Source organism: Lycorma delicatula, chromosome 4, assembly GCF_047948215.1.
Source record: "Lycorma delicatula isolate Av1 chromosome 4, ASM4794821v1, whole genome shotgun sequence".
Taxonomy (NCBI): domain Eukaryota; kingdom Metazoa; phylum Arthropoda; class Insecta; order Hemiptera; family Fulgoridae; genus Lycorma; species Lycorma delicatula.
This window is the reverse complement of record NC_134458.1, coordinates 4,953,186-4,980,783: the sequence shown is the minus strand read 5'-3', so window position 1 is coordinate 4,980,783 and position 27,598 is coordinate 4,953,186. Positions and strand designations below refer to the sequence as shown.

At 35.3% G+C, this 27,598-nt stretch overlaps 1 protein-coding gene across 5 annotated transcripts in view; it reads right to left on the bottom strand.

The window, feature by feature from the left end:
• Nucleotides 1-14,875: 14,875 nt before the first annotated feature.
• LOC142323062 (serine hydroxymethyltransferase, mitochondrial-like) overlaps nt 14,876-27,598 on the bottom strand; it is a 288,888-nt gene continuing 276,165 nt past the window's right edge. For 3 of the 5 annotated variants that reach the window (XM_075362186.1, XM_075362188.1, XM_075362190.1), the window contains 2 exons: nt 21,725-21,832; nt 14,876-15,253 (listed from right to left, as the gene is read on the bottom strand). In XM_075362186.1, the coding sequence (XP_075218301.1) occupies nt 15,120-15,253; nt 21,725-21,832 (242 nt within the window). In that variant the 3' untranslated portion in view covers nt 14,876-15,119. Of the gene's footprint in view, nt 15,254-21,723; nt 21,833-27,598 lie in introns of those variants that run through there. The other 2 variants (XM_075362187.1, XR_012756013.1) reach the window with 2 other exon arrangements.

Genomic DNA, 27,598 nt, shown 5'->3' with positions numbered 1-27,598 from the left:
GAGGGGAGCATATCTTAGAGGTGAGTTGCACCAAATACCTTGGTGTAATGCTCGATAAGAATCTTAAATTTGGAGCGCACATAGAGATGATAAGCAAACGGGTAGCCCCACTATAAGGGCGTTAAGGAGAATGTTCAACAACCATAGCATACCTAGAGCTTCAGTCAGGAGACTGATCACATCAGCCATGATATCGTCAGCGCTATATGCAGCCCCGGTATGGGGTGAAGCAATGAGCATACAAAGGAATAAACAGAGATTAAGAAGTGTACACCGGGTTGCGTTATTGGAGGTTGTGGCGGGGTACCGCACCCTATCTTATGATGCGCTGTGTGTCTTGGCTGGGGTACCACCAATCGAACTACAAATAAGAAATCGAAGGCTGAGAGCAACGGGTATATCAAAAACTGAAGCGAAGCGGAAGCAGAGACTAGGAATAACTGGCAGACCGAATGGTCTGTCTCATTGGTTGGGGTATGGACAAGACGATTGATCTCTGATCTGGAGGTCTGGCTGGAAAGAAAACACGGCAATCTGGATTATTATATGACACAACTAATATCTGGGCATGGCTCATTTGGCTATTACTTGCATAGATTTGGCAAAAGGTTATCGCCTATATGTATCTATTGTAACGAAATAGACGATGTTGAACATACAATCTTCGATTGTCGTAAATGGTCCCAGTACAGAAACGAAATGGCAGCAAACAACTTAACAGCTGAAAATCTGGTCGGGTGGTTATTGGTCAATGAAGTAAACTGGGACTGGTTCACGAATTTCGCAAGAAATATCCTCAGGATAAAAGAAGTAAAACCCTTAATTGGCCCTCCGGGTGACTCGACGCCAGGAGTTATAGGGGCCCAATTGTAGGGAAGGGAGGATAGCCCTGCCCCGGAGGGCCCGTATGCTCAGGTATGCGGGTTCCTGTGATGGGGTGGGGACTCCTGGGGCAGACTGTATGGGAAAATGTAAATACCGAGTGCCGGCCGGCGGTGTTGGTCCCGGGGCGCTTCGGTGCTTTCTGGCGTTGGCACCGTCGATTTGAGGCAGGGCATAAAGACCGATAACCGGTTCCCAGCGGGGGTTGGGGGACGGCATAGCCGTCCCCCAACCCCCGCTGGTAACTTAGGTAACGAGGTCGCAAATCTGTTTCGAGGCACAGTAGCCGTTTTTTGGCACGGTCCATTTGTCTATGCTCTAGGGCGACCGAATGGGGTGGTGGCGGGAGAAATGCCAGCTAACCAAATACCTTCCCCTTCGCTTCTCGGCCTCTGGCCCCGTGCTGTAAAACTTGTGTTTTTTGCAACCGGTGCATAATTTGATTCTGCAAGTACAGCGTTCTACGTTCTCGTCGTCGGGGTTGACAACGATCAGCAGCGGTCAGTCAACCTGCGTTGCTGTGGAGTTTTGACAAAGCGGCGACGTAGTGTGTTGCAGTAGTGCTGCTGTCGGCCAAATAAGGACGTTTCCTTTGTAACATCGTGTCCCCATACGTAGTTGGTGAGGCCTAAATATATTTAGATCCTCTGGCAGGTTCGAGAAGCGGTTTCCGCTCCGACCTAGCCGGTGGAAGGAGCTTTTAGCTTTTTGACTCCTCGGGTGGACTGCGGAACAGACGGTCCGTTCGGGGTGTGAGAGGTTAGATGCTCACCTGGTATTGTGGTAGGTGTTAGATTCGTTCAAGCTGTGAATTGTAGTGCCTGGCAACACAGCTGGTGTATTGCTAAATTGTTCAGCGATGGAGCAACCCGGGGGAGGTTGTTTGGAGGACTTGGTCGGTTTGGCCAAGGACCTGGTTTCCGGTGACCCCTTCATGCCGAGGAGGTCAATCGGTAGGTCGCCGCCGCGGCCCCGGTCTTCCGATAAGGAAGACACGGAAGCCCCTCGGGTAGTGGAGCGCCCGAGTGTTGCGGCTTGCACACAAATCCTGCGGGACACATCTGTCTCGAACGGTGCGGAAAAGGCGAAAGCTGGATCCGTACAGCGAGGACACGGCATAGGAGGGGGCGCCAAGTCCGAAGGACGCCTCGCTGCGAAGTCGGGAAGGACTGAAAGCAGCAAAGCCGATTCTGTCCCTGAGCGGGATGTTTCTGGGGGGAAACCTGCGTTAAAGCAGGTGACCTCCGGAGCGGATAGCTTGGGGCGGATTGAGGAGATGAGGGCCGAATGGGCCAAAATTTCCTCAAAGAAGGAATCTAGAGTGGCTCTAGAGTTGCACCAATTGGTGGACTCATATCTTAGCCAATGTAGTTTGATGGTTTCCGGGCTGGCTTTAAAATGTGAAGGCCTCCAGGGTGCAAACCTTGCGCTTGACTCGGTCGTAACTCGACTATCAGGCAAGGTAGACCAGGTAGTGGAGGAGTTCGGGGCTTCAAACCCGTAACGGGTGAAGCTTTGGGCGAGTTCCACAAATCAATTAAGAGAGTGGAGGAGAAGGTTAAGAAACCTCTCTGTCTCCTTTGCCTCTATAAATGCCATGCCTGCGCCTAAGCGGGTAGGTCCGCCGCCGCCAGCACAGGCGCTGGCCAAAAGTAAGCGGGCCACTGTAAAAGTGGTCCCTGTTAAGCCTGGTCAGGGGGCTTCGTCTGCTATGACGGAGCTAACCGTAAAGAAGATCCTGGACCCGCGTGTGTAGACAAATTATCTTACAGTCGTAACCCCCATATTAAGTATTAAGGCTGTTTAATCAGCCGAGTTAGAGTTCATAAGTACCTAGGTGTTTTGTTTGATGAGAAGTTGCTATTTAGGAACCACATTAGGCAAGTAGCGGCAGACACCGTCTCTATGATGCACAAGCTTAGGAGGATTGCTCGGAAGGGTTACGGGCTGTTGGGCCGTTATTTGCACATGGTGCATCGTGCTGTCTTCGAAAGTATGACTTCTTATGTCTTATGCTGCATCCGTTTGGGCGCATAGGTTGGAAAGAAATCGAGAACTTATTCAAAATTTAAGGAGTGCCCAGCGCAGAGCCTTAATCATATGCACTGGTGTGTTTAAATAATCTCCTACTAGGCTACCACCATATTGGGAAAGGCTCTCCCAATCGATTTAGTGGTGAAAGTTCGGGCGGCCATGTGGAAATTCCGGAGAGGCAGGGAGGCGAAGGTATTTGGGATGCGGTTTCGAGCTGGGCTTGTACCGAAGCGGATCGGTGATCGCAATGCACCGGTTCTAAATTTAGAACAGTTGCCCATCTTCCGCCTGCGGAGGAGGCTTTACAACCTCGCAATGGAAGCATGGCAGCAAGAATAGCACGCCACGACTAAGGGTAGGTCCTTGTATAAATTTATACAGGACTTGGAGGATGGTCGACTCTAGTTCGTTTTTTAGGGCAACGGGAGCCTAAGTGCTCTCTTACCACACAAATATGGCCAATATTTTTTTCGGTTCCACGAGGCAGCTGTTTAGTTGCGCGTCTGCGGGGAGGTCCAGTCGAACGAACACATGATGTTCGACTGCCCAGCTCTCTGGACCCCTTTGGGGGGCGGGTCCAGAACTCAGGTCACCCTGGAACTTAGTCAAGGGGAAAATTTGCCACTCATAAGCGGCGAGTCAATGTGGCGTAAGCCGCGTTGTCGGACCGTGTGTGAGTTTTTTGATGTCGTTACTTTGTTAAACCGGCATCAGTAGTTTAAGAGATATAAGACTCCTACCGCTAGCCGTAGGAAGCTACCCTCGAGAAATGGCTGACCATCGATCAAATATAATTCCAAGCGCTATAATATGGTGGACAGGTACTTGCTGGTATTCAGCGACCCAGGCGTGGCAGCAAATTGCTGTCCTTGACAGAATAAATTTTAATTTATTGACGGGTCATATATTTCACTATGTAGACGGGGTGCGCCTACCCATTTTAGTAATATATGACAAGTGAGCGGTGAGACGCGCAAGCGAGAGGTGTAGGGCACCACGCTTATTCCGCTCACGCAGTTTGATAATCTCTAGGAGCTACTTAGGATATTGGTCCCTAAACCGTTTTGAGGAACAGTAGGCGTTTGTGGTACGGACATTCGATCTTATGCTTTAGGGCGACCGAATGGGTTTGGTGGTGGGAGAAATGCAAGACAAACCAACCAATGCCATCTATCATTTATACGAGCCTGTATGAGGCTGGAATTGCCAAGTCCCTTCCCGACTTGGGAATCAGGACAAGGCGCTGCCGCCTTCACCTCTTAGGAAACACACCCTCTTTTAAACATGTATTATATACACTAAGAAATATCTCGGGATTTGCCCGGGCCACCACCTTAACCACCTCGTTAGGCAGCAAATCCGTGCCCGGCGACTTATCCACGGGCATACGCTCCACCGCCGCAAGAAATTCCTCCATACCATGCAATGCCACGGGCTCCTCATTTCCCTCCAGCTCTGGCAAATTACCTTCTCCTACAGGGAGTAGCTACTCAATGATGTCAGCGACCTCACCAGGGTTCCGAGTAACCGGTGTCCTGGATTTGAGACCTTTCCTGACTAACAGGTGGTACGGTCTCCCTCAGGAGATAAATCCCTTACTTAGGTCTACACATACAGGGTTTGAGTGTTAGATGCAAGAAAACACTAAATATAAAATGTTTATAAAAAATCAATTGCGGCTTGGGTTTACCTGCCATTCGGTTGTCCTAAAGCATGAGATCGAATGTCCGTGCCACGAAGGGGTACTGTGCCTCGAACAGTTTATGCGACCTGGTTCTAATAGTTCCTGCAGCTAACCTAGTTGCGTGAACGTTATAAACCGCGATCTATTTCACTGATTGCTTTTCTGTCCAGCCGTTCACATGCCGTATATTTTCTAAATGGGGAGGTGCTAATGTTCTAATGGTCTTGTTACTAAAATATATGATCAGTCTTAAATATAAAATTTATCTTGTCATTTAATTAAACAAGAACAGCTCTTCGTTGCTACACCTAGATTGCCTGTCCACTCTGTGGACAGAGTGTCCACCTAGGCCTGTATCTGTGTATAGGTCGCCTGTAACTATCCCTCTTTATAGCCATTTGGAGCTATAGATCGGTAACCAATCATTACTTGGAGGTAGCTTCTTCCCACAATGCGGTCAGAGTCTTCCCTTAAGTTAGCTACTGGTGTCAGTTGAACAACGCAACCACATCAAGAAACTTCCACATGGTCTGACAATGCAGCTCACTCCACATTGACTTGCCGATTATAAGTGGGCAATTTTCCCCTTGAACTCTAAGTTTCATGGTAGTCTGAGTTCTGGTCCCCCAAGAGCGGAGCAATCATACAATATATGCACATTTGTCTGGACCTCCCCGCAGAGACACAGTTCATCTTGAATTTTTGTAAATCATCAGTGGCTATGAAGGATATATAAAACATTATACTAAATTTTCTATAATGGATGCTCTCTATATACATAAATGGAGAAGCCCGTTCATGGTAACTGCCAGATATGGCCAGTGTTTACACGGCAGAGCTCATTACTACACGACAAGCTCTAACTGCACTAACTGCAATTCATAACAAGAACATTGAGGATATCTTTATTGCAAACATCCTGAACATTCTCTATGTATTAAATAGATGGGGTCTGCGATGTGTCCCTGTAATATATATGGAGAATTAAAACTTCTCCATATAAACGGAAGAGTGATGTGAAACTGACTCCCAAGAACAAGTGGTAGTGACCAGACTCAGAATCAATCACAACAAATAACAAATTCATATTCATTAACCGGCAAAGAAAGAATAATATGCGGTGTATGTAATAAACATCTTAACGGTTAAGCATCTACTAGAAGAGTGTACTATACATGAGGACTTCAGAAAGTGGTACGATCTAATAAATAATATTGCTGCTGATTTGGAAAATGGTAAAGAAGAAAAGATAGTTGTTTATCTACAAGCCAGCGAACTATTAACAAGTCTGTATGTCAGAACGCCTTTTTTGTTTGAGAATTCTCTATATGAAGTAGTTTTTTGTACGAAAATGGATTTTATTTTATCATCTGGTAGTCAGGACTTGAGATTTTTCATTTATCTATTTACTTTTGTGTTTTATTTTAGGGTCAGGGCCCTTTACACCCTGAAAGTGTTATTAGTGTTCCGTTATAAGTATGTTTAAATATATCATGTATTGTAATTTTTGTGTTTTTAAATAACATGTAAGGGTTCTTTATACCCTTACATCTGACGAACATGTTGGTGATTTAAACTCTTTTTTAAAGAATGTGACGAAGGTTAATGACTGTAGAAATCATGCCTCTTTGTTTTCAGAAGTGACATGAAGGAAGAGCGTAGAGTTTAGGGATAAAGAAGAGTGTAGAGTCCAGGAAAAGAAGGATCGAACTGTTTCGACCAAAGAGTACTGAATCGATTCCAAAGTATTTAGTAATCCAGAGGAAAGAAGGAAAGTGATTTTCTCAAAGATTAGTTCTTTCGTGATCATTTGAGGCATCATGGAAGTTGCAGGAGAACCTGCAAAAGAGACCAAAAAAAACAAGAACTGGATTGTTTATAGAAATGGTTAATCACTCACAATTACTATGGCTACTGAAAGCCAAGAAGATAGGAGTCTTGGACATTGAGGTTTCACCATATGGAACGCTAAACACCTGAAAAACAGCAGTAATTTGCAGAGACTTATTGAACTGTACAGAGGAGGAAATCATTGAGGAACTACATAATCAAGGAGTTGTAGCGTGTCCGCGACTGAATACTAGATGCAATGGTAAAGTTACACTCTCCGCATCATATGTATTAACTTTCGAAAACCAGTGTCCAGAAAAAATAAAGGCTGGATTCCATAGATTAGACATACATCTGTTTATCTTGACTCCATTGTGGTACTTTGGATGTCAGATTCACACACATTGCAGCATGATGTATGAAGCAACAGATGTGTGTGTAGAGAACTGTTACATCCCGATGACTCATGTAGGGATCCACCAGTATGTGTTAATTGTCATGGGCATCATTCAGAAAATTCTTATAATTGCCCAATATATAAGCAAGAAGTAGTCGTTTAAGAGGTTAAAACAATACAAAAAATCAGCTACTATGAAGAGAGAAAAATCGTGCAAGGCAGAATATCAAGGTTTGCGTCCTATGCACAGGTTACAGCAGCTCCATTTAAACCAAAAGACGTAGTTTCTCAACTGGCTATTGTTAGTAACCAGCTTTGGTTATTATGGTCGAATACATAATCAATGAAAAATTGAAGAGTTGCCCATCATGAGAAAGTAATCTACAACCAACAAAAAAGGATCCAGATGTCTGTAAATCAAAGATATTTAATGAACTTAAGAAAGAACCTTCGATTACAAGAAAAGAATGAAAGAATGTGAAGCCAAACCACCGAAGAAGTCAGAATGGGATATACAATCAGTGAAATTTGAAATCCAGAAGACCCCCTCACAGGGAACTATAAAGCCTGACATAAAGGTGCTAAAAGAAAAGGGTTTTGAAAACCAATTATGGAGCCTCTGAAAGCATGGAGACCTTTAAATGAGAGGGCAACTACTTCAGCTGCCTCTCGTGCATTAGCGAAGAAATGCATCAAATCTTGACTCAGATGCACTGCTAACGGCCTCATCTAAGCCAGTATCAGATACTGACAGCAAGACATCCTCTGTAATTTACTGCGGAGGATTAGAAGATTCCACCTTGAAGGGCTCAGTACCTTCAAATTCAACATTGAGGCCATCAGTAAGATGAAAAAAATAAGAAAGTAAGAGAGAAAGGATCGCCTAAGAGCAAACCTGGGTGATAAGAAATAAGAATGTGAAGAATTTTAAGAGATTATGAAGAATTTAATGAAAGGAGATTTTAATAACTATATGACTAGTAGTTTTGATAGAATTGACAACATTTTGATAGAAATGCTTTGTATTTTTAAGTGGCAAGGGCTCTTTACATCCTTGTCATGTCGTGCTTTTCATTTGGGGTTTTTAATAACCTTTTCACAAGTCTATTATTAGATTATCTGTTTTTGACAAACTAGTCTGTTGAATATTTGCTAGTGGTTTATCAGAAAACGGAAAGAAATTTTTTCCTTTTTTCTTTTTTAATGTGAAAAGGGGCTAATAAAAAAAGTAGTTGATGTCCACGAAACCTAAAAATAAAAACTCATTCCACATTTACATACAAAAAAAAGTTTGTATTGTGAATTAACAAAAAAGATCTTATATCCTAATGAACTAAAAATAAAGCATACATTAATACTGGTCATTTTTATAATAAAAATGTATCTCAAATTACTCAAAACGATTAAATTCCTCAAAGCAATAAGAGCTGATGTATCATCTCAAATATATATTGCTCCACATTTAATCGCAACCTTTGTTCATCTTAGCACTTACTGTTACTGCAAGCACAACCGTTCTTCCTGGAAATATTCATTAATATAAATCTGATGTGCTAGTTGGAAGATTCAAATAACAAGTTGAAAAATCCCTCCCCTTCTCTTTTCTTTTCTATAACATGTCTTCCTTAATATTTCTTTTTAAAAAAATTGCAATTATTGGAGAGGGCTCACTTTTGTTAGATGATGGCATGGTTCAATCATGTCTTTATTGACCCAACAATTCAGATCTTCCCCTACAGACACAGTATCTTCAGTCAGGGAATATGGGATGCCATGTATCTCCAAACAATTTAATCTTGAATACTGCTCTATACCCATCAATCCATTTTCAAGTTCTTCATTTTTTTGTTTCACACAATTTAATTTCAGTTTAATAAATAAATTAAGAGAAAGACATACTCCAAACATTTCTTGGCAAATTATAAATAAGTTAGTAGGCAATACTCACCATAAAGACTCCTTCCTGACAGATAAATTAATTATCAAATGATAGTTGTTACCAGCGATACCAATTGTCGAACTGAAGTTACAAATTTAACAATCTCTTTTCATAGGTTGGTTACAACTTAGAGAGTACTGGATTCAGGTGGTGATCCCATAATTAGGAATGTCAATTACCTATCTGAAATCATTTTAAGTTTTACAGGTGTATGGAAAAAGACTGGGAGGGTTATCTTTCTGAATTATTTTGGCTTCCAGCTACAATGGTGTGAATGGATCACTCAAAAAAGTTTATTTTATTTATCAGATTAAACTCATAATGTATTTTTAACTAAAGTTTACATAATGAGTAATTTGTATTCACAATATGACGGCAAGGTGTTTTCTTTTCATAACAAAGACGATTTCAAATAGGTGTTTTAAACTAAACAAATCTTTTTTCTGAAACTACCCCAAATTATTTAATATGTACACATAGTGATATCACTACACACATAAAAAGTGTTGTTTAAATTTACCTTCCTCCACAGAAAATATTAGTATCGATAAAAAAACTGGTAAAAAAAAATTATCTGAAGAATGTTGGATGAAAACTATTCAAGTCTCAGTATCAATGACAAACAGATCTCAAATTTCTTTTATTGAAACAGCTTTATGTACAAAATTTCACATCACTGAAAATCCTGTGTTACACAATTAATGTTTTATTTCAATTTTTATTACTGTTTATTTGATTTTATTTTACTAGATGTTATAAAAAATAAATAGTAAAAGATTGTTATTTTTATAATGTTTTTTTTTCTGAAATAATTGAAAATCACAATTATTATTTATATATATTTCTTCATTTATCTGTTACTTTCACCATTTTTCTCCTTGTTTGGTTAACAACAGAATTATGTCATTATCTTATAATGATATGTTACTATTATTTCTTAATATTTTTAATGAAAACCGCACTGAATGATTAAGTAACATTAATGTGACACATCTGTGCATAGAAGTTGTCTGTTAAATATGAGTTAGCAGTGAGCAGTTAAAACGAGTTATTAGCTAGTTCAAATCAGCAATTCATTTTTGTTTGCAATAGCTTGTAATAAAATTTTGTATTTCTGATATGTAACTAATATCAAAACAAAAAAAAACTTAAGTTATTCTTTAATCTTTTAGAGAATAAATAATTTATTCATTACATGTTACCCGACTCTTGTGGAAAATTATCAATAATTCTTCGAATCTTAAATCATTCTGTTCTACTCAACATAACAAAATATTCTCTCAATTTTAAAATTCCATGTACTCATTTTGTTTTGGATCAATTATAGAATGATTTTGAAAACAAAAATTGTTTTTGTGTTCTCATTCTTTTCCTAAATTGAATCAGATCTTCATGTAGCACATTTTCTACTTCTCATTCCATTCCATAAAATATTCTAGTTAGTTGCTTGGAAAATTAAATAATAGTCTTAGAGGTCCAGCAGTTCTTGCATTTATCTGCTCCTCATTTCTTCAGTACAGCAAAAATAATGCTTTTATAGGAAACTGAAGGTACTTCTCCAATTTCATAAATTTTGCATATTAATGAGTACGGCCTATTTAGTTCTATATGTCCTAGACAGAATTGTAATTTGAATAGCCTACTATAAATTCATATAGCTTTATTCTTGTTTAAAGCTTACAGATCATAATGAAATATATTTCCTATGAAACCATTACCAATATTTTCTCGGCTATCTTTTCATCAGATAATTTTCCCCTTGGCAGTTCTTTTATGTATTCCTGCCATCTATTGGCAGGAATATATATTTCTTTTTTCGGTAAAAATATTGTTCTGTCTGGATCTGAATTCATTTCCCAAATTTTTTTAATTTTTCTTATATGGTACATCTGTTTCCTATAATTATTTACTTTTATGTCACCATATCTTTCCATTAATCAGACTTCCTCAGCAAGTTTATACACTGTTAGTTTCATTCACATATTTTGTATATTATATTATAAATTAATTATGACAATATCATTTTCAACTTTCATAATATTTTGTATTTTTATATGTCCTATGTTCATCCATCAGTTGTAATATATTTTTTATTTTCCAAAGTTACCTACCAGTTGTTACTGTTCTACCTAGTCTTCTCTCTCCTCTACCTTAACTGTCTGTTTTTTAAATTTATTTATTTTATACTGAATTTACTCATAACTTATAGGATTACATGGTTATATTTTACAAACAAAAACAAACCTTTTTGTCAACTATTAATCAAACTACATCTAAATATGTTAAGCAGAACTTAATTTAAAATATAACTCTAAAGAAAGAAACATGAAAAAATAAACAGTACATGTTTTTTTGCTTGAATATTTTGAAAAATATTTGATAGTTTAGTTACCTAGGAGGGATTATACTAAATCAAACATTTAACAGATCAATAAATCAGAAATCAATGTATGATGCAATAAGAATATTTTTATACCCCAACACAATTCAATTAATATTATTAGTTAACCGGTAAGTCACATAATATAACTGTATCAAACTTTATTTACAACAAAATCAAGTACAGATTTCTAGAATTTTGAAAAATCAGTTTATGTTTTTCATATTCCTTAGGAGCGAATAGAATAATCTAGCATACATATATTCTTGTTTGGTAGAAATTGATTTTCAAGTACAAGTTGGTTTTAACTCTTGTAGTGCAACTGTGGCTATTTTCAAACCTGAGAAGAAGGTATTTTTTTTTAAACTAATGACCAATTAATCTCTAAAAGTATTTTAACATTGCTGATAATAATTGAGTTTTGACGTCCAATAGATCGTTTTCTTTTTTGAATAAATATTTTCTTTTGGTGTAGTAACCCATAAAGCTCAACTCTGCATGTGTATGCGAAATGTACAGATTGTATATTAAGCTAAATCATGAATATCTCATGATGTGCCTTTATCAGAAATAATTCCAAGCACTTTATTTACCTCATCCATATTATTACATTGCATTTTTTGATTTAAAGATATTTTTCATTATCAACATACTTCATAGTTAAGAGTATTTCAGAAAATAATCTCTTAGAAGATGGAAAAAACTGGTTAAAAGTTAAAAACAATTCTTTAGGTTTAATTACAGTATATTTCTACCTCCTTCAAATTCAGTGGGTTAATTTATTTTTAAACTGTTTTTTTGTTTATATATATATATATATATATATATATATATATATATACTGTATATATATACTGTATATATATATATATATATATATATATATACTGTATCCAGTAAAATTAATTAATTTCCTCTCCCTAGGCATTTTGCATCTGAGGTTAAACAATCCTCAGCTCAGAATGAAATCATTAGGTATACCTTGCCCATCTTTAAAGAATTATTTACTTTTTCACAAATTACCCTTTCTCTGACTGTCTCTCATAGTACAAATTTTTCCTCTTAGATTTTCTGGGTTTTGATGTAAGCGATTATGCATAACTTTTATGGTAGCATAGCCTTCAAGATATAAAGCTGCTAGAGAATCCCAGCAGCATATTAATGATCACATGCATTTACTTATCATATCTGATGTCACTTAATTTCAATATTCATATAGGAAACGGTTTATCAAAATGTTATATCACTAAAAGTCTTTCTCTCTGTTCACTGGTTTCAAAGTGTACAAGTCTATCAAAGTAAAATCATTATGAGCTTATTTCATTATAGCTTACTCCATCTTTTACCTCATATTAATTTCTAAGACTGCATGTTTTATTAATATAAGTTGTGCAATTTGTTAGTTTGATATTGCTTTTAAACAGGCCTTGATCTTATTGTTTTTTATTTTAAAGGAGAAGCATTTTATTTCTAGTTAATTTTTAATTTTGGTTTAATCATGCTAATTCTTTAATCTTAACAGATTTATTTATTTCTGTGAGTTGTTTTTCATTTTGGTTTGGATATCAGACTGTTGTTTACCTTGTATTTCAAAATCTCATTTTAAGTTCAATATAAATATCCTTCCTTTTGTTCTTCATATCTGGTTTTTCAATGGTTACCAGTAACCAGATGCATCTGCAGTAGTTTCATACTGGTCAATTTTGGTGAAACTTATATTTTTCTAAATATTTCATCTGTGTGTTTTAACTGAACATACTTGTGCCTTGAACTTCTACTACTATGGTAATTTAATATGTTCTTCAGCACTCAATTTGCTATATAAAACTCAGAATAGTAATCACTTTACTTCCATTAAACAAATCCAAGCAACTACAATAAAAATATTTTAAAATCTAAATTATTTTACTTTGAATAATTATTTTTTAATGATTATCCCAATCCTCCCTTAATAATACCTGTTAAAATTATAGCTGTTATAATAACCATACTGAAAAAGAGAAACCTTTGTAATAAAATTACTTTACTGACAATATCTAAGTCATATAACATTTTTAATCCCTATGAAAATAAAAACAAAAATTTTTTCACATTAAATTTAATTACTGATGACATCAGTAAGAGTAAGACATCGGTAAGAGTAAACTAAAAAACGAACCTGTCAAAAAAAAAAAAAAATTGTTAACTGGTAAAAAGGCTGTGAAAATTTTACAGGACAAAATATTTTATATCACTAGTTGAATCAAATGACCTGATTTCAAAAGTATTGTTAGATTTTTTGTATTGTATACTGATTTTGTAAAGTTTAAATTTTGGTGGATATTGTTACAGTGCATTATTTTTTATAATAAAGGTACTGCATACTGCAATATAGTACAATATTTTAATCATGTAAATATCTTAAAATGATTATTCTGTAGTATATTGTAGCTTTATTTTTTGTCTGATTGTTTTACTGTTACACTGATTGTAAGGGTTCACTCCTCAACCAGGTTTTGCTTGACACTTCCAATCCATTTGTTGCAGAGATAACAAGTAACAGACTTTCTTTTCTTACAATAATGGGTTCTTACTCACCCTTCAATGATTGATACTGTTAACTTGAAAAGTTAATAATTATTATTTACAAAGTCTTGCTGCACTCCCCTTGTACAAACTGTTTGCATTTTACTGTTGCGAGTTTTGTTTGTAATTGTTAAAATGCCAAATCTGAATGGCATACCTAGGAAAGGTTATGTGAAAAATTTTAAGAATTTTTGTTTTATAAGCAACTATTATGAAATAAAACATTACACCTTTTTTCAAATGTTTATATTTAATATATTTTTAAATAAAATTAGATATTAAGATACAAGTACTGCTTGTCATGTATAAATCTTCATCAGAAAACAGAGTAGGACAAATTCTCCATTTGGCATTTCAAGCTATTACAATGATTTCTATTTTGTATCTGTAAAATATCTGGTTTTAATAAGGAAAGCAGGATGCCATTCAATACTGCCATTAGTAATAAGACCTATACCTTGTGGACCAAATATATACATAAATCCCAAAATTTCCAGCTAATTACCAGACAATAAAATTTCATTGACCTAAGTAGAGAAGGCGATACAAATATTAAACACCAGCCTCTGAGGATGAGAATCCACAACTGATCATGATCAGCCAGGTTTGAATGATTTAGGTGTTACTGAAGAAATAAGCAAAATTTCAGAATCAGAACCAAATGAAAAATACCATCTATTTTCAGGAATAGTTTCACTGATACAAAAAAAAATGAAACAATTTTGTTTGTAAAAGAAGAGATAACTTGTACATTGTTGTGATATTTGCGGCTTGATCAGCCATCTAGAAAACGTTTATTAACCAAAAGACTAGTGTTTATGTCATTTTATCTCCATAATTGAACTTTTCTTTTACTTTTAATAGTGCACATATTCTGTGGCATCAATGATACAGAATATGAATTAGAAATCAATAAATATGTATATTTTCATTTTGTATAAAATACACAATATGGGAGATCTGTCAATAAATTTGAATTAACAAACCAAATTTAAGGTTAGAAACTGTTAAATTTAATGCAACAGAAAAAAGTAATTTTGTGTAATTCTTTCACTGGTTTTTAACCAAAGTCTAAATATTCAATAATTTTTAACCGCAAAATAAGTTACATAGATATTACTGGAAAAAACTATTCACATATTTTGGAATATTGAGACACCAGTATATTAAGAAATTTTTTTAATTTTTAATGACAACATAATTTCATACAACTATGATATTTATAATAATTTTATTTGTTAAAGTAGCATAGTCACAAGCTAATATGTAAAAATGTAATACCTAACACAATACTGTTGGAGTTACAAATAATCTTTAATTTATACTAATATTTATCTTAAACTTTTTATGTAGCACTTTTTTACAACAATTAGAGCAGTTTTCACATGGAATTTAACATAGAAAAATATCAGTGATCATCAAAGCCTGGCATGGGGAATTGGCCAGCAAATTCTTCTACAGTTTTCTTTAAAGCATCTATTCGCTGAGATGCAGAGTTATTTGCAGAATTCAAATACTCCTTAAAATCTTTCATTTTTGATCCTAGAAAAAAATAAGTGCATGAATCGATTAAATAATTTTATAAGAATTGATAAATCTAAATTATATTCCTTAAAATAGTGTTGAATATTTTCAACTTCTCTCAATTAATGTTTACATTCAGCGAATACTCTAATAATTTAAAAAAAGGTAATTATAAATTTTGTGATGAAGTGTAATTTTATGCAATTCTTTCATTTTTTTAAACTAAGTTTTAACATTCAATAATTTTGAACTACAAAAAAATGTACATAGGTATATTTTTTACATGAAATATGTCAGTATTTATTCAATCCTAAATTAAAAGATGGCTTATATATGAAGGTGAAAACCTTACACTAATTTACTTCCTCCATTAAAATGATGTAATATGATTCAACATTAGGTTAACACTACTACTCTCATGCAAAGGAGACACAAAAAACATAATTCAGATTATCAACAAAGATAATCTGAATTATGATTTATCAACAAATTAAGTAACAGTTCACTGTAAAAGTAAAATGTTGACGTTAAAAGATACTGATTAATAATTGGAATTAATCAGTGGCACAGTGCTCTAATTTGTATGTGTGGATTTAAATTAAGAAATATCAAGCATATTAAGTAAATAGATGTGACAATTTATTAAATCATATTTCTGGAGTAATCTAATAGTCCACGATTAGGAAGACCTCTTGAAAATAAGAATCTTGACAAATTTCAGCCATGAAGGTTGAGAAAAACATACTAATAAGATTAAAAGGAAAAGAAGAAATCATTAATCAGTTAAAATACCAGATGATTGAAAATGAACTCTGTGGTTTCAAGAACAAATGTAGTTTTCACTTTGCAGCATTCAAGAGTGTTTTATGCATAATCTTGAAGCAACAAGTTTTAGTTTACACATTCTCCATCAGTTAGCAGTTGTGATAGACTGTTACACAGACCAAGCTGTTATAAGCCCGAGTTTCTGAACCATGGTGTTGCCACAAGAGAAAGAATGTGCATGTACCGGTTCAAAAAAAGAAAATCAGTGATTGTTGTACAAAGAGATTATAGGTGAGTCTATCATAGAAATTCTCTGAGTGACAAAAGCTTATGTAATGTAGGAGATGTGAATAGTTTTTGAAAAGGGGGAAGCATTTTGAAATGATACTCACCAGGTAGGACTAAAAGCAGTACTGAAAATACAGAAAAAATTTGACTGTCTTTCCAATGAAGTCTAAAACCTTTAGTCTGTTCTGTAGAGTAAGTCATCAACTAAACATTCTTAAAAGCACTGTTTAAGATTTTGTTCACAAGTGATTGAAACTTTGCACTTATAAACTGCAGCTACTCTATGAAATTAAACCTACTGATAAGCTATAAACACTTCAATTTGTAACCATGTTAGACCTCATTTCTGCTAAAGAAAACTACCTATAGTGCATTTTATTTTTTGATCGAGTAATATTTCATGTACTTGGAGTCCTGAATCATAAAAATTGTCGGGTATGGGATTCAGAAAATTTACATGACTTGATAGAATTCATCCACAACTGTCTGAAAATAAATATCTGGTGTAGTATTATGCATAATCAAATTTTTGGGCCATTTTTTCCATGAGCAGACTGAAAATATGGAAAGCCTAATGGAAGAGGAGTAGAGCCCCTTGACATCATGCAAACATGCAGATTGAACTTAACAACAGGTTGCCAGAAGGCTGGATAGGCAGTGAAGCTCCCATCGCTTGGCCACTGCAAAGTTCTTATTTGAGACTGACTGATTTCTTCTTTTGGGGTTATGTAAAAGACATCATATACCAAGAAAAAATCCAGTCACTCAACCACCTTTATGAAAGAATACCAGCAACTGAGAAAGCGATTCCTACAGATATGTTCATCAGAGTGTGGAAAGAGGTGGATTGTCGATTTGACGTCTCCAGGGCTGTAAACGGTGGTCACATTGAGTTATATTAAGAGGTAAAAAAAAAACTTTAGACTTTTTAGTTTCTTGTAATAAAATACACACATCTGTAACTGTATTATAATAAAGTAAATTTAATTTAAAACAACAGAGTTCTTTTTCGTACACCTGTATAGATAAATGATAATGTAGTGAACAGTTAAATTATTTATTCAAATCAATTAAAAAGTAACAATAACCAACAAGAATGTTGCATAATACAACAGATGTTAGTGAACAGTTAAATTAAACTTATTCAAATCAATTAAAAAGTAACAATAACCAACAAGAATGTTGTATAATACAACAGATGGCAGAGATACTGGATGGTTATACTGGAAAGTATTAAAATTTAATATAATATTATGAGAGATAATTCTAAAGTAAAGACTGCTGGGAAATTTCTCTTCTTAAGGTTGGTGAACCTGTGTCGTTCATTGTCATGCTAGTAATGCACACACTGCATTGTAGTCTGTAAGTTGTTGCGTTGTAGTATCTTTGATTATGTGTGAGTTATTACTTTATAAAATGAATGGGAAAATTGATGTTGCTGCCGACTGTGAAATACATGGAGTCATACGTTTTTTAAACCATCAAAACATCAAGCCGGCTGAAATTCATAAGCAGTTGGTTGCTGTGTATGGTGATAATGTAATGAATGAAAGAAACTTTCAAAAATGTTGTGAAAGGTTTAGAGATAACAGAATGTGCATGATGAAGAACATTTGGGGAGGCCCTCGATAATCACAGAGGGCTTGTTGAAACACATTGATGATGAAATAAGAAAAGATCGTTGTTCAATGATTTCCAACCTGACCCTTCTTTTCAAGAGCTGTTATTGGTCACATTGTTCATGACCATTTAGGCTTCGGAAAGGTTTGTGTACATTGGGTGCTGCACATCTTAACGGAATGTCACAAAAAAATCCGAATGGGATCTGCTTTGTAATTTTTGATGTGGTACATAGAAAAAGGTGATGAGTTCCTTAACTCAATTGTTACCAGTGATGAAACATGGATTTTGTTTTGCACACCAGGGAGAAAACTGCAGTCAAGTGAACAGTACAAAATGGAAGAAACTAAAAAAAAAAAATTCCACTGAAAAATGTACAACCAATAGTTACCTAAAAATTTTTTTGAGGGTGGTGGATGAATTACAATGAAACGTTATTGCAATATTATTATTAAAATCTTAAATAAACCAAAAGAAGGTTTTTCTAAATTAAAAAAATCAAAACTCTGATAGTCTCCTGCACCCCTAATATTGGTCACAATGTATTTTTTTTGGGTCACTTCTACTATTATTATGCTTAGGAAGACATAAAAAAAATTTTGGTTAAAAAAAGGCAATAAATAAAAAGATAGTTTTTTAAATTTTTGGGGAAGGGGGAATTTTGAGAATACAATTTTTTTTAAATGGGGGATAAGCATGCAAAAATGTACTGAGCTTAATTAAAGTGGGGTATGCTTGCAAAAGTTTGAGAAAATTGATCCCAAAAAAACTATCTACACTACTCCCTAGAGATACTGACCACAAAACTTTACTAAAAATTGTCCCATTCACATGAGTGTATAAAACTTCACCAAAATCAATTTATCCAGTCGAAAGTTAAGCTAAAAACACACCAACGCACTTGTATATGTATGTATAAAGATAACCCCCCCCCATTTTTATTTTGTTTTTTTGGGTACCTGGGTCATGAAACATCAAAAATGCAAAACAACCCATACCTGTTTTTTGACTGATTACCATACTTTCCTTCTTGCAGCATAGCTCTAGAGCAGCAACAGGGAATTTTTTTGGGAGAGGGCCAAAGAAAAATGAAAACGAGCTAGATGGGCCAACAAAATTTATTAAAAAATAACACTGTTACAAAACTCAATTTATGATTGAATGAGTATGAAGGAGTGCATGATGATGTAATCGTGACTGTACTTTTAAAAGTTTCCCAATCTGATTGTAACTGGGATGCGCTGACTCTTAAAAGTGAAGCTAAATGGTCATCTGTCAATCTATTTCTAACGCTATTTTTTTGAAGTTTCATGGTAGAAAACACTTGTTTGCAAACATAGAATGATGCTAGCATGGTGGTTACCTTCTGGACATGAGATCTCAAATTTGGGAAACTTGATCTCGATAGGGACTTGTACAACTCTTAATTTCAGGACGCTGAGAAACAACTGTCTCAATTCAGTGTTACATTGCAACTCAACTAGTTCAAGCTGAAATTCCAATTTCACTGTGTTGCAGTCCAAATTAAATGGCATACTAAAATTATTTAAATCTTGTTCAATAGTTTTGAAGTCTTGAAACCTGCATTCAAATTCATCATGGAGCCTTTCTCATGCTTTCCTCATAGCTCACTAGTTTGTCTTCCATCGCTGGGACTATTGTTTTTAGCGTCGAGAAGTGGGACAGATCTTTCTTAACTAGCTGTTTGACAAAGAGAACTAGTTGCATTTTAAACTTTCTGAGATGACCCCAGATGTTGTGGATAAATCAATTTCTTCCTTGCAGCTTAACATTCAATTTATTCATGTTGACATAGAAGATCTGTAAGAAATGCAAAAACTGAAAGTCATGCAGTATCTTCCTGCATTTCACAGCCTTTAAACATCTGTTTTTCATGCATGAATGAAATTATTTCCTCTTTCAGCTCCCAAACTCGCTTGAAGATACGTCCTGCACTAAGCCACCTTACTTTAATGTAATAAAGTATATCAGTGTATTCAGACTGCACTGAGTCAAGAAACTCTTGAAATTGTCTGTGAGTAAGCGCTTGAGATCAAATAATATTACAAAGCTTCATAATGACATCAAGCATGTGTTTCATATCTAGGGTAGATTTACACAGAGTCTTGTGATGCAAGACACAATGAAGAAATACAACTTTGTTCTCAAAATATGTTTGGTTAAACATGCCAACAAACCAGATTTCTTCGCTGTCATATTAGGTGCTCCATCAGTCGTAATATTGCATATTCTGGTTATGGGTACTTTCAAAGTCAATGGCCTTCTTGAAATTCATGAAAAATGTCTGATCCTGTTGACATACCTTTTAATGATCACATGCATGCTAGTTCTTCAATAATACAAAAATTATCATCAATACCTCTTATAAATAGTAGTAACTGGGCAATATCATTAATGTCAGTACTCTTGTCCACAGTAACGGAACAGAATTTAAACTAATTTTTGATTTTAGCTGTGACAATAGGTGTTTATCTATTGTTTCAATTCTAAAAGTAACTGTTTTTTGAGACAAACTGACAGTCTCAAAATCATTTGTTTTGTCAAGACACAAAATATTACAAACTTAGAGCATGCAATGTTTCACAAACTCCCCATCAGAAAGAGCTTTGTTACTTTTAGCAATATTGTATGCTACAACATAAATAGCATGTGCAGCTGCTTTTTGAGAACTATTTTGTTTTTTAAAAATATTTGCGAGAGCTTTTCACATAGACCCTCTGCTTTTTGTTTCCTTCCATTTTCGGTCATAGCTTCATAACTGGCATTTTTATGCTTAGATGTAAAGTGCTGGGAAATGTTAAAAATTCTTTGTAGTTGGTCATAGTTCCATTACAAATAAGACACAATGGTTTATCTTTAAAAGCTGTGAAAAAGTATTTCCAAGTCCACTCATCTTTGAAAACACGGCACACTGAATTAATTTTACATTTTTTAGTTGTCATCTTGGCAAATTAGAAACGTCTCACAAATACTCACTACAAAACAGCAAACAATAATAACTGACAAGAATATTTGAGATCAAATTGAGAACTACTGCATAATTAGCTACTGACTCAACTGACTGAGAGTATTAGGGTGTTTGGTGGTGGCTGGAGTGGTGGGGATAACATGAGTCAGTCTGTTGAGCACTAACCCACCGGGTTGGTCTAGTGGTTAATGCGTCTTCCCAAATCAGCTGATTTGGAAGTCGAGAGTTACAGCGTTCAAGTCCTAGTAAAGCTAGATATTTTTACATGGATTTGAATACTAGATCGTGGATACCGGTGTTCTTTGGTGGTTGGGTTTCAATTAACCACACATCTCAGGAATGGTTGAACTGAGAATGTACAAGACTAACACTTCATTTACACTCATACATATCATCCTCATTCATCCTCTGAAGAATTATCTAAATGGTAGTTACCGGAGGCTAAACAGGAAAAAGAAAGAAGTCTGTTCAGCACTACAGTTATGAATGCTCTGGGGCCTTTCCGTGACCTACTGCTGTCTGCTACCCTGTGTGCAGAATACAGACACAGAAAGAATACAATGTGATACAAGTCATGAAATGCATCTACGTGTTTGGTTGAGAGAACTGAACGTGGTAAAGAATGTGTGTAGGTAGCCATTTAGAACCATGTCATGTGCCAAATTAGACCAGTCTGGAGGCCACATCGGGCCTGCGGGCCATACTTTGCCCATCACTGCTCTAGAGCTATGATGTAAAAACAAAAGAAAAATGGAAAAACAAAAAGTATAAACAGTGAATGCCGATTTTTTAAACTCATATTTAGAAAGAAAAAATGTAATTGTTACCTGTTTCTTTCTGTACATCAGATGCGATAGTAACAGCTTCGTCTAAGAAATTGACAACTTTAACAAAATCGTTTTCTTTTAGCTGTCTGGAAGTAAGAGCAGCTGTACCTATAAACAAATAACTTAAAAACAATATGCTAAAGATGTTGATGACACATGTCAGATTTACTTAGAACCTACAACAAATGTACTTGAATATTCAGTCACATATTCTTCCTATTGCCAATATGATATGTACATTAAACTATCACTTTTTCCTTCTAATTCATTGGAAGTGTCTTATTCATCTTTTTTGAAGAAAACTAAAAGAATTCATTTTAGAGTGGATTCACACTTAATCTTTTCGATTAAATATTAATGATAAATTCAATGAATTTACATTTAATTTTTGTAAATTAGAAGATTAAAAATATATGCAAAGTAATCTTGTATCTGACTACATGATATGAGTATCTGATACAAGTAATAAAATTACATTAATCTAAGTTAGTTCAAAGTTCATACTTTATCTGATCCTCACCTACCCTTTGCAATATTACTGTCCATGACTGGACCAGTCGTAAAACTGATGACAATGCCAATTTGAACCATAAATACAAAAAGAACTAGAAATTTAATTTCCATAATTACACAAAATTTGTGATACATGCAAATGATATATATATTAACATCAACACACAAATAAATAAATTCGAAAAAATGTATGGAAAACAGTGCACTGGGTAAAACAAATTAACATGTGAAGCATATAAACTTATTATTATAAAACTGCAAACACAGACACACTCACTCTCTGTTGCTCTCCCCCCTCTCACTCTCTCTCTTTCTCTCAATGGTGAACATTTGAAAAGTAAAATATATAAATGACTATAGAAACACGTATGCTCTGATCAAACAATAAATGTAACAAATAACAATCTTAAAACAGTTTTTAAAAGGAAATTCAATGGATAGCTCACATGTATACAGCAAATGAAGGCTTATTTGACTGTGGAACAAGGATAATGGACAGTAGATAGAAAGGTAGAGTAAGTCACATAATTACTGAAGTAGAATCAGGCAATAGTATGGTTTTCATATTAACTAAATACCTACTGTTTAAATATTATTAGACATAAAATATAAAAACCAATAATTGATGCAGAAAAAGGTCATTTTTCTATGGATTTAAAAAAAAAACAAATATACAGTGAAGTTTAAACAAAATATAACTGATTTTTTAAGAAGGTAAGTAGATTAGAATATGTGCTCAGCAACAATAAAAAATAGAACAATGTGTACGATTTCATTATTTGGTAATACATATTAAAGATAAAGAAAGAAATAACTGGTCTAAGGAAAAAACCACACATATACTCATAAACACAGCACTTACAAGTAAATATATAGGCAACTCAAAATTGCACAGCAATACTTCAGAAGCTTATTTGGAACATTAATATAAGAAATAATATTCTTTTTCTCCTTATAAATCTATTAATAATCGTTACTTATAATTTATTTTTCTCCTTATAAATGGATTATATTAATTGTGTAACTATTTCTTAATCTCATTAGCGGAAATGATTATGCATGCCTGCTGTTAAAGATGACCACAAAATTCTGAGATTGATTCCCCAAGACATCATATAAAATTTGTAATTTAATTCACTTTGCTTAGATTTAAATCCAGTAGCATTGTTGTAAATTAAATTTATTTTGTTCAATAAAAATAGATTTCTTAAATTTTTTGTGTTTGATTTCATTACCACCACCACTGCCTGATCTGAAGATTCTTTCCTGCGATATGCAACTTGCTTTGTACAACATCCAGATATGTCACAAATTGATCAGAATAAATGACAGCAATAATATAATAATGCCCTGAGGTAGATAATCCTCACAACCAGAACGTACCATCTATTCCACGTCCAGGGTGGTAACAGCTATACGTAAGTTCAATACATACAGGTGGCAATGGTATTCCAAGTATTTTTCTTGAAAATATAATCATTCTTTTGACTTCCATCTTCAGGTCACTATATGAACTGGAATTTTTGGCTACCTGCAGATCATGAACAATGGAAATGGACTTAAACCACCTTTAGAGCTGGGGATGTGATGGCCGGGGTCAATGTGATAGTAGGTGTAAAAGAGACTCTTCTGTTGTACACATGCTCCCTGCAATGGTAAGCATGTAGTAAGGTGCCCATGTGTGTCAATGCATGGGAGCCCTGAAAACTGGTGAGTATAGGACTGGAGTCAGTGTAGAGACTGCGCATCCTCTCTCTGCCAGGACATATGCTCGTTCCACCAGAGTACCAGGACAGATCTCCAGGGTCAATAGCTCTGGAGTGGGGGTTATACCCTGGCAGCTAGCTTGCTATGGAGGGGATCAAAATTTCATGCAAGTTGAACTATTTATCGTGGCAGAGGCTTTATGTAAACATCCCCGTTTGGAACCAGCTGTGTGACCAGAAGTGAAATGGCAGAAGAGTTTTTGAGACAGGAAGAATTCATAGTAGTCTGAAGGATCTGGAGAGAACTGCTATCAAGAACTGTTCATCCAGATCTAAATATCTGGTGATTATAAATGAAGGTGGAAATTATGCAACAGTAATAACTAATTTCTTATCGCTCATGAAATAACTAATTGCACTGGAGGGCCAGTAAAGGAAATACAAAAAAATTTTCAACAGTCTTTACATCCAGATGACCAACGATATCCAGTTGCAGATTCTTCGAATAAAGAAAATAGAAGAGTTTGCTGTACGTGTAGATCCTCACAGCACTCTTAATACCTCAAAGGATGTTGTGGTTTGTCAAGATATATTCAACCTATTCTGAGCAAGAAATTTTGGAGGAGTTGTCACTTCAGGGTGTAATAGTGCTGAAGGTTGAACATGGGAAGGAATGATGAAGTTCTAACTTCTGCCTCTAATGTAATCACTTTTAATAAACCAACCTTGCAGGAGAAAGTGCATGCTGGTATATGCTGTCTGGATGTGTGTGCATTGCATTCTTGTTGCAACCCATATAATGCTTCAGATGCAAACAATTTGGCTACACTGTGGTTTGATATGAGAGACTAAAAATATGCATGTATGATGAAGAGACCCATAAGGGGAATGATGCAAGAAATCTTCTGTCTGCTTCTACTGCAAAGGAAAGCATTCGTGCCAGTCAAGAAACTGTCCTGTTTACAAATATGAAGTAGCTGCTCAAGAAGTTAAAACCATAGAGGTCAGCTATTTTAAAGCTAAAAAAATTGTAAACAGTCAAAAATGTAGAGCAACAACAACAACAACATATGCTGAAACAGCAGCTACTGTTTCTACTGCAAGTTAATGGAAATCAACTTCTCAGTAAACTCGTTCTAATGTTAGCTAAAATGATAGAATAATAGGTAAAACGAAATCTCTCTCTCAAAAGGAAGCTGACAGAGAAAGAGACTGTCCAAGATAAAGCCACCAGATAATGTATCAAGCCAACATAAAGTGCATATGAGCAGAATATGATGTCTGTTCAGAAAATAACTCAACTTTATTTTTTATCTTTATTATTAATTTACAGATTATTGGTCCTTGTCCCCTTCAAAGTACTCCCCTTCTCTATTCACACACTTTTCCCGGCGTGTTTCCACTTTGCAAAGCAGTAATGGATAGTGTCATTTGAAATGGCCTTTAAGGTTCGTGACGAATATGCTTTAATGTCACAAATAGTCTCAAAACGGCATCCTTTCATCACTGATTTTAATTTAGGAAATAAGAAAAAAATTGTAAGCAGTCAGGTCTGGTGAGTACGGAGGCTGAGTGAGGACAGTCATCTGATTTTTGGCACAAAACTTATGAATTGACAAACCTGAGTGTGAAGGCGCATTGTCATGGTGAAGGGACCATGATTTGTCTCTTTTTGGAGGAACAATTCTGGTCTCTTTTTGTGGATGTTTTTATGTAAGAATTGCAAAATGCCTTCATAGCATGGACTTTATGGCAAGAATTCATAATGCATAACCCATTAAAATAAAAAATAAAAAGAAGAAATAGAGAGCATTACTTTGAGATTGGATTGAGTCTGACACGCTTTCTTGAGGCGTGGAGATCCTTTGCCAATCTGTTGTGATGATTGAACTTTTGTCTCAATATCATAGCTGTAAACCCAGTTTTTGTCTCCTGTTATGATCCTTTGCATAAATATTTCACTGTCATTGGCTTGTTCAAGAAGTTGCAGACAAACGTCTACTTGATGTTCTTTCTGCTGATTGGTCATCAAATGAGCAACAAACTTCGCTACAACTTGATGCATGTTCAATTTTTCAGTCAAAATGTCATGGCAAGAACCATTTGAAATGCTAACCTCTTCTGCAAGTTCTCTGACAGTAAATTGGCAATTTGTAAGCACCAGATCATTGATTTTCTGAATGTGGGTATTGTCAGTTAAAATCAAAGGCCTTCAACTGACTGATGACCACTTTTAAATTGTGAAAACCATTCGTAACATTGCGTACAAATCAGAGCATCATCTCCATACATTTGTTTATAACACAAAAACTAAATGAAATACCAATAATCCAAGAATATGTGATTGCAAAGGAGGTTATGTGGAACACAATGCAGCCAGTTGAACGTCACTAAATAATCTGAGAAATATCTCCGTTGGTACATAATTAAAAATGTTCAATTATTTTCTGAATAGACCTTGTAAGAAGGAAAATAAATCTGGGTTCAAGTTCATCTACATAACCTGTCAGATGAGCATGTTAAGAGGGTAAAAGCTTCACAGAGAGCCCTCTAAAGAGGCTCTGAAACCATCTCTGATGTGGTCTCATGAAGCCAGAAGGGGAACCCCTATTTCTCTGTTTGCTGAAACAGTGGCTGATGTGCTTCTTTTGTGGGTGTCTCCAATTCCTGTCTGAATCAGCGCCTAAACTGAGCACCAAGTCATGCCTGTTGTCGTCCACCGTTTCCTTCGTCTCCAACTCCGACAGTGGAAGCTACAGAGGGTATGACATAATTTTAGAATGTAAAGCTGTTCAGAGAATGAAGAAGAGAAAAAAGGAATGGGCAAACACTGAGATTAACTGGCTAATATAATCAAGTCAATTCTTCAATGGAACATCAATGAAAGGATAGATTAATGGAGCTCAAGGATGCTTGTCAAACACTCTTGACCTTCATCACTTGGTACATGATGTAGATCCAATTTGTATATGTCTGCAAGAAATATACTTCCACCGAGATGAAAATTCCAACTTAAGAAGATATAAAAAAAATATTTACATCAGTGATAATATGTTTTTATCGACAAGACCAATGGCCAAATATAAGTTACAGGTGGAGTATCAATATTAGCATCGCCTAGAGCTACCACTGAAGCAACTGAAACATAAAAGTGATCGGAATCAGAAAGAAGTGCTCACTACAGATTATTATCTGTAGCATATACTTACCAAATTTTGATAAGGAGAATGGAATAATGCAATTAATTACTCAACTTCTCCCAACAATTCTATCAATGGGCAACTTTAATGAACACAACCGTATTTTGGGGTCGAATCGAACATATCTCCAGGGAAGAGAATTAGAAAAGTTCCTTTTAAATTCTGACTATTATTTTAAATGATGACTCAGGAACTTATTTTAATGTCAGAAACGGATTGAAGTTCTGTATAAATTTAACTTTTATTAGTGCTTTGACTGCATTGAAATTCTCTTTCGAGGTTTTACAAGATCTTTAAGGAAATGACCACTCTCTGTTGAAAAATACAACTGATACTACAATAAAATAATATCCCATCTCCAAAAAATGAAAGTGCAATAAGGCAGATTGGACTAGCTTCATGCTAATACAACACTCCTTGAAGTAACTGGAGTTATTGAAAATGATGTCTTTGAT